Source organism: Pterocles gutturalis, unplaced genomic scaffold (genome assembly GCF_000699245.1).
Source record: "Pterocles gutturalis isolate BGI_N339 unplaced genomic scaffold, ASM69924v1 scaffold24030, whole genome shotgun sequence".
In the NCBI taxonomy this organism is placed as follows: Eukaryota; Metazoa; Chordata; class Aves; order Pterocliformes; family Pteroclidae; genus Pterocles; species Pterocles gutturalis.
In genome coordinates this window covers 18,766-27,058 of record NW_010144038.1, presented here as the reverse complement: position 1 = coordinate 27,058, position 8,293 = coordinate 18,766, and the positions used below count along the sequence as shown (strand labels likewise).

The 8,293-nt window shown below is 39.5% G+C and overlaps 1 protein-coding gene across 1 annotated transcript; it reads left to right on the top strand.

Moving 5' to 3' along the window:
* Positions 1-3: 3 nt before the first annotated feature.
* On the top strand, positions 4-399 carry LOC104470158 (alpha-(1,3)-fucosyltransferase 4-like; the record flags this gene model as incomplete). Its single annotated transcript, XM_010084986.1, has 1 exon — positions 4-399. A coding segment is annotated over one exon (396 nt), but the record flags the coding sequence as incomplete, so codon positions are not given.
* Positions 400-8,293: the final 7,894 nt, after the last annotated feature.

The following is an 8,293-nucleotide window of genomic DNA, read 5'->3' as shown; positions in this document are numbered from 1 at the left end:
GGCGTGGTGGAGACCGTCTCAGCCTACAAGTTCTACCTGGCCTTCGAGAACTCCCAGCACACTGACTACATCACCGAGAAGCTCTGGAGAAACGCCTTTGCTGCCAGTGCCGTCCCCGTTGTCCTCGGTCCCCGCAGGGCCAACTACGAGCGCTTCATTCCCCCTGACTCCTTCATCCACGTCGACGACTTCTCCAGCCCCCGGCTGCTGGCCACCTACCTGAAATTCCTTGATAAGAACAAGCCCAACTACAGGAAGTACTTTGCTTGGAGGACGAAGTACGAGGTCCATGTTTCCTCATTCTGGGACGAGCATTTCTGCAAGGTTTGCGAGGCCGTGAGGGCAGCTGGGAATCAAATCAAGACAGTACGAAATCTGGCCAGCTGGTTTGAAAGCTGATGTTCCTGGCGGGTGAGGCTCGCTTGGTCGTGGACTGCATCAAGGCGTAGGGAAGGATGGGTCTCACAGAGGTCATAAGCCGAGGGAATATGCAGAAGGCTGCCGTCAGTGAGAGAAGCATACAGGTACAAGTAAAAAGCCTGCAAAAGGAAGATTTTTATTAAAGTGGAAAATTATGAAAGTAAGAAGAAACATCAGGCAAGATGGTTCTTGGAGAGCAAAGTTAAAATTCCAGCAGTCATACAGATCTGCAACCTTTACAGTTGTGCACAGCTCGACATAAATAACTGATGCCAAGTTCTTCAGCCGTACAGCTGAAACCAATTTTGTCGGCTATGACAGCTTCCTGGACTGTGAAATTTTCTTCTGCTTACAGGGGATACATGATCAGTGCTGGGTTTCTGTACTCTGAAGACAAAAGCATATATTTTTAATTGATTATTATGCGTGTGAAAGCTATTTGCAGACAAATTCTGAGCCACAAGTGTTGAACATAAGAATGTAATGATACAGTAGCACTTTTTGGCAATGTTTGAAATTGCAGCAGCCAACTAATAATGCTTTGAGCCAAATAATAATTCCATTTAGGAAAAAGTGTATGGAGGGGACTGGATGCAAGTGGAACAAACAGCTCAGATGATGCAGAGCATTTCTTCCACTGCCTACCAGAACCATAGGCACGTTTATCCTGTGTGGAAGTGGAGAGCAGCTTTAAGTACAGGAAAAGACAGACTGTAGAAAAACGTTAGAACATTTCCACCCTCCTTTTATTCAGGAATTAGAAAATGTTTACAGGAGTCTGTGTGTTTTTCTTTGCAAAATTTACTGCCATATAGGAAAAAGCAGGGAAAGGCTCCGAACTACAGGGGTTTTATTACTATACTGAATATGTATACAGAAAGGCTAACATTTCTCTAGTATCATTAGACTGTCCTGTTGTGTAGCGATTGTTTTAGTTTATGGCATGTGTTTTTAAAAATTCTGCTGGGTGATAGACTACTCAGGATGCCGCTTATGCTGTTTGTAATTAATAATTACCAAAAAAAATCCACCCCACACTCAAGTCCCAAATCACTACCTTAAAAAAAAACCCAAAACTGTAGAGAATAAGATATACATTGTTAGTAAAATACAGACTGTATAAGGAAAGAATATGAAAAGGTAAAGATTTGCTATTTTTCCTTTGCTTTTGAGGGGCTTTTCTGGTACAGTTTTGTAATAAATGTATAGGTTCCTAAGATAAAACTTAATTCTCTTGGTGCCTACCAGGAACATTTATGGTAGTTACTCTCTTTCAGACTCAGCCATTTTGCTGGAGTAAGATCTTCCTAGTAGTCAGTGTATAGTTACTTTTTGGTTATATGTAATCTTGCTTGGTGACATCCAGAAAGCAAATTGCAATTACACATCCTCAGGAATCTGAGCCCACTCTTCCCTGGCAAAAAATGGTAACGTGCAAGAGTCCTGCACAAATGGTTAAGGGATTCGTCCGGCTCCTGTTTAAGGAGATGGATAATCCACGGAGTTACCCAGAGATTTCACTCAGAATAAAATCATGGGCACAGAACAGGTGGGCAAAAAAAAGAGTCATTTGCAAATAATAGATGGACATCAAAATGAGTGAGTTTGCTGGCATTTGTGAGTAATTTAGGTTAGAAAAGGATTAGATTTGACTTGAGCAGTCGTGTAGGTGCTTTTAAGATTTATGAGCTGGCAGCCTGCTGTAATTTATTTTAAAGTAGTTGTTCCTCATGATTAGGTAAGCATAGAACCAAGGATTATTGGAAAAAAAAATCAAATCATAGTGAAGGTCATTAATTTGCACAGATCTACCAGTTCAGACCTTGCTGGCTCCTGTGTTTATTCCCTTTTGCTTTTGTGCAAGGAAGGATGGCTGAAAGTACTTCGTGAGCCTTTCAGTTGTTAATGCCAGAGTTGCTGTAGAAATTCTATTGGGAAAGACGAGCAGACAGCGCAATGTGGAGTGTAGTAGGGATGGTCCCTAACACTGTATTTTCACTTGAACAGATCTTAAGTGATTGTTTAAATCAAAAGCATGTTCTTCATGGCATGGTCATCTGTTTATCTACCAGGGGTAACTACTACTGTAAAATTTGTTTTGATAATTTTAAAAATCCAATTTTAAATATAGTATTAACAGTAATAGATAAGTGTCAGGATGATAGTCTGTCTTCCTTTGAATTATAATTTTTTTCTGTTCAGTTTTTATCACAGTTCACATAAATGTATACAAATACCCGATCTTAAAAGTGGTGAACTAATATTTGAGGTTGCACTACTTTTTGGTCAGTCTGCTGAAACTGGTGCATTTTTTCAGTCCTCTTAATTTTTTTTTATCATTTTCTGAAAGTTTCCAGTCACACAGTTCTTCTGTGCAATCATTAGTAATGCCACAGGCAGAAGATCAGGCTACAGGAGCATGGGAATTTCCAAAGATCGCAACCGATACTTTTTTCTCAGCCTTTCTAAGAAAAGCAGTTGAAATCTTTGGTGAACTAGAGTTTTGTAAAATTCAGAAAAGAGCTGTGCAATAATTAAAATATCATATTTGAGCAAGGTGATCACGTTTGTGCTGTATTTGTAAATTATGCCTTGAGTGTTGTCAAGAACTGTATAATGAAAACTGCAGTCTTGTAATAATTATTGCACAGCACTGACGTTGGGAGCAAAGAAGCCTTTTCTAGTTTCATCCTTCTCGTGTGAGCGTTGCAGGCTTTTCCCTGTAGATTTGGGAGGAAATTCAGCCCTGGTCTACAGCTGCTGAAGTCAGTAATACAGCGTCTCTGTAATCTGCTTTGATTTTTGTCTTATCCACTCCGTGGGCTAATAGTTAGGGTACTGTTACAAGCTAAGGACTGGCTTTTGTAATTCACTTTGTAGAACTCAAGTTCAATGATGAATAAAAAGTTTGCTTGAGCAAATTGGGTTGTAGATCAGGTACTAGACTCCGTAAGATATCGCAGGTGATGTATGTAATCCATCTGAAAAAATTAAGCAAATTATTTTCTATTTTAAGTAGAAAAGTCTGTTTGAATACATTTTGAAAAAAGTGTTTTATTCCGTGCCTTAAAATAATGGGGTGGAGGGAGAGAAAGGAAGATCATTATCTTCTGTTTTTTTATGAGGAGAAGAAATAATATTACTTTTTGATTATGCCGTAAATGGAATAGAGAATTATGTGATCTTTTAATTTACATTTTGTATCTCAGGGAATTTTATACTGTAAAGTCTTTTAATCTTCATAGAATGAAGTAACTTTGTATTTGTATTGATCATTAGCTTGACAATAAAAGAAAGTAAGTAGCACAAAGTGACCCTATTTTTTAATTTCATCTTCTTTCTGTGTTACGAAAGCTGTAGAAAACTGCTTTTTAAAGAGAATGAATTTCTTTTCACGTTTGTTTAATCAATAGAAGTGGCTGATTGTTTTCAAAGTAGTCAGACAGTCTGAGGTTAGAAATGAAACCTGGTTGTGCCAGGAGAAAAATATTTTCACAGGAGAGGCTGTACTGAGTTATTTTCCCTATGAAAAGGAGCATTTGTTGAAGTTGGATGTCTGCTGGAAAAATGTCATTTCAAACAAAACCAAAACCCAAACTTTCTCTTGACCTGCAGAGAATTTGAATGTGGTTGGATTCCACCCCCCCCTCTCCCCCCACCCTTATATTTAGAAATGAAACAGAGATTGTGTTTATGTTGATATTCAGCAGGTAGTGCTGCAGCTGCCTTTTTAGCTGCAGCTTCTTTCATGCTTGTGCATCATTGTCTTCAACCGAGCAACAAAAGACAAAGGGCCTAAAGCTCTTTTCCCTGAGCTTTTGACAACGTTGTTTGCAGCACAGGTGATTGCTTACTTCTCTCTTTGCTCATCTTCTGTACTGCTTGGTGCATACTATTGAGAAATGTCAGCATTTCTGAAACTTTCTGCCCAGCTAGCATGGGGTAAGTGCTGCAGTCCTCAGTTTCCCCCAACTCAGGTGGCTGATGCGTCACCTTCACATTGAACTTCCTTGTAAGTTGAGCTTAAGCTGACTGCTTGTTCGCTCATGCCTGAGAGAGGAAACTTTTTTTGCTTGTTTTCCAGATGTGATTGAACTCTGGGCTGGGGAAACTAGTGGAAATATTTTTCTGCTAAACATTGGGTACCATTTGTTCAAGCTTGTTTGGTGACTCTGAGAAGTGAGTTACGCCTGTTTAAACTCCCTTGCACAGCTTTCTATCAAACAGCCGTATAAAATGGTATTTGTTTTAAGAGTGTAAACAGTCCTTTGTAAGGAGCATAGAGCTGACTTAATCTAAAATCTGTTGATGAGAACATAATGGCTTGGCATGTATTTAAGTGGTGTTTAACTAAAGATAAATCAATATCCAAGCATAAAGGCCTATTTCTAATCAGTAAAAAGAGTAATTATTTGAAAAACTCAGGTGTTGCTTGTAACCAACTTGGTTTAACAATTATGATCTGGTTGATTCTGTATTTTCTTCTGTATGGTCAGTTTAAAAACAGTACTTGAGGCCCGAGTATCTTTGTCTACTCTACATTCTGCAGATGTTTTGCTTTATGATCTTGAGATAATTACTTAAGCCTAAAACTGACACAGGGGTGGCTATTCCTGAAAGTCTCAGCCCAAAGGATATCTGAGAGGAGTAAGACAAAGGCTGTTTTTCAGGAGTGCTTTGAGGGCTGCAGGGGTTCACCACCAGCTATAAGGTGCTCAGTGTGTTCAGGAAGCATCCTGAAGCTACGAGCCCCTTTGAATTGGAAAATTTTCTCTTAAGGAGTAAACACTTCTCTAAGCCCATAAAGTCCTTCATTGATTTTAGGTCCTTGGAATTATAATCACATGGGTTTAAATTTTGCAAACAGAGTTAAAATTGAACTTTATTTCAGTAATGCTCAGTATTTTAATAATATTATTTTAATAGCTATCAGAAGATGGTCCAAAATTTGAAACCTAGAGCATGACTTGCATTTCTCTTTATTTATTAAACCATCTTTTGAAGTTAATCAGCTGATGGATTGGTTGTATGTATTATGGAAGACAATTCTACTTTTCCATCCTCAAATTTGCCACTGGAATAAAACACTGTAGGTATTTTGGATGATGGGAAGCTAAGTGCAGGAAGAAACACAGCGCTAGCAATGCCCAAGTTGTGGCATCCTGTGGCTCTGAGATCCTGATCATGAGAGTGCATATGACTGGAGCTGGCCAGCTGGTTTACGAGCAGAAGGCGGAAAGATGATTGCAAACATGAAGTGTAGATTGTTGTGTCGTCAATACATTTTTGTTCATTCATGATGCTGCCAAATAATTCTGTGCAGTGTTAAAAATTATTGATTTATTTGAAGCAAACACAACAGGTCTATGCGAAATATAGCAAAATAATTGTCCTAAAGGCAAAGTTGTATTTTAAATAGAAAAATGATACAGAAATCAAGATAATAAAAAGAATGGTTTGCAATTGCAGGAAAGCATGGATATACATTTAAAATTCGTAACTATGAACAAAGAGAATTTTCTTGGAAATGCTGATTCTAGCCCCAGTTGAAAACAGAACATCCATTCAGAGTCATGCTTGTGCTTGTGCTCGCACCTGTTTCTGAATAGGAATGGCCTCCTGAGATTAGGGCAGGGCTCTGAACATTTTTATTTCTCTTCCAGTCCCAAAGCCACATTTTGCTCAGGTTAATGCTAGTTTCCCTTCTCTGTACTTCACACATTGCTCCTTAAATGTGCACAGCCCTGTGGCTCTGATGGTTTCTCACTTTGGAGAAGCAGAGATATGGAAGAGACAAGTTAATACATGGACGTGTGCTGAGAATTTTGGTCAGATTTTGCAGTAGTCCTGGGATAAATGCAGGTAAGCAGTAGAGGCTGAAGACAAAATAGAGAAGCCTGTTTAAATGGTAGTATTTTATCCAAGACTCCAGGCTGGAGTGACATCTCATCATTTTTTTAAGGCTGTGACTTAACGCTGTGAGTTTTCCCTTTATTGGTGGAGATTATTTTGTCAGGTATCTGCAGATTCCCACTGCTATATTATCTCAGAGATGGACTACAAACACGATGACTTCACTCAGTATGTCTGTGCTGTGAAAACATGAGTCAGGTTAATTAGAACAGAATTTGTGCTGGGCTCAGGCTCTGATAAAGCACTGTCCGGCATATTCATGAAAAAACACAAGTTCACTGCCCTGGTTGTTACAGTAACTGTGGTGAGGAATGCTTTCTGCACTGAATCCTTGGAGAAAAACTAGAACCTGGATGATGCTGAATTACTCTTCCTCGTAATTCAGGGGTTTTCTTCTGTTAGTTATGCTGACATTATGTCAAACCTAGATTTTATTCTTAAATACAGATATTAAATGTATTCTACCATTTTACAAAAGTACTTTAAAATAAAAACAGGAATTAAAAATATTTTTCACTGGTGTAACTGGGAAAAAGAAGTTGTTTGTGGATTTATAGCACTGAGGTAAGAAACAGGAAGTTTTTGCTCTAGAAGTTTTCACTGCAGTTGTGGACAAGTTATATGTGAGTATAGGGCTGATCTGAAGCACTGGGTCCTGTCTTCTGCAGACTTCACTTTAGGTCCTCTGGAAGTGATCCTCACTTTTGCAGGAGCACATCTGCTTTCCAGAGATGCCCCAGGCATACACAGCTGCACTCAGCTGCTTGTGTTCTGGGCTTTGTCTGCTTGCTTCTACCTCTGCCCCTGCATGAGAAACAGAGGAGAACAGGGCTAACACCAGCTCCTCTGCCTCTTCTCTTTCAGTCTTTTGTCCCTTTTCCATCCTCGTTCTGGGTGATGCTCTTTAGTGCTGGAAGACGGTGAAGATGGAAACATCTTTGGGAGCTAGTTTGTGTGCAAGCTGAAGAGAAAGCTTGAGTGGGCCACAGGTTAGTGAAGGGACAGAGAAAAAGGGAGAGAGATCTTCCTAATCACACTTCCCAACATACAACCTCTTTGGAAGAAAGATGACTGAAGGCAAGGGAAGGCACATACTAGTTTCAGTCCTTTTTCACATTTGGAGAATTACTAGTTTTTCTGGGATCATTGTAGGAGAGGAGAGAAAATGCATCCCCTCTCCTGCCCCCTTCCCTCTCATAGCCTGAGGTCGCCTCTGGTGAAACACAACTACCCCACAGAATATGAGCCTTCCAAAATGTTGCAGGAGGAAGTAATCCAACTGAAACTATGGCTGCTTGTTGGAAGATAATGTGCTTATGACTCCACTAATGTCAGTAAAAGTTTTGACTGCTCTTGGTGGAACCAGGATTTCACTCAGCTTACATGTACCCTTAGTAATAGATAAAATTAATCATTTAAAAATATGCTTTGTTCAGAATGTAAAAAGTGAACATTCTGCTGAGTTGTTATCAAGGTATTAAGGTAACTTGATCCTACAAGTTATGACTGTTTTCTTTATTCTTGTCCTCAGCTGAATATTAAATTTTCAGTCAAGCACACCTCTATCTTGTAAAGCCTGTGATTGTCATGCTCAGCCCAGGAAAGTGCAGGTGGTGTTTGGGGCACACTTGCGTGTCAGCAGCCAAAGAAAGGAGGCGGTTTGCATCAATAAAACCAGAAAATGAATGGTTAGCTGGGGCAGGGATGGCAACTGAAACATTCACTTTGAGAGCCCCAGTTGATATGAAAAAACAGAGAGTCTGTTTTGTTTATTTTGTTTTATTTTCATATTAACCTTAGAGGGAAAGCTCATAGAATCATAGAATTATAGAATCATTAGGATTGGAAAAGACCTCAAGGATCATCAAGTCCAACCGTCAACCCAACACCCCCTAACTCACTAAACCATGTCCCTAAGCACCACATCTACACGTTTCTTGAACACCTCCAGGGATGGTGA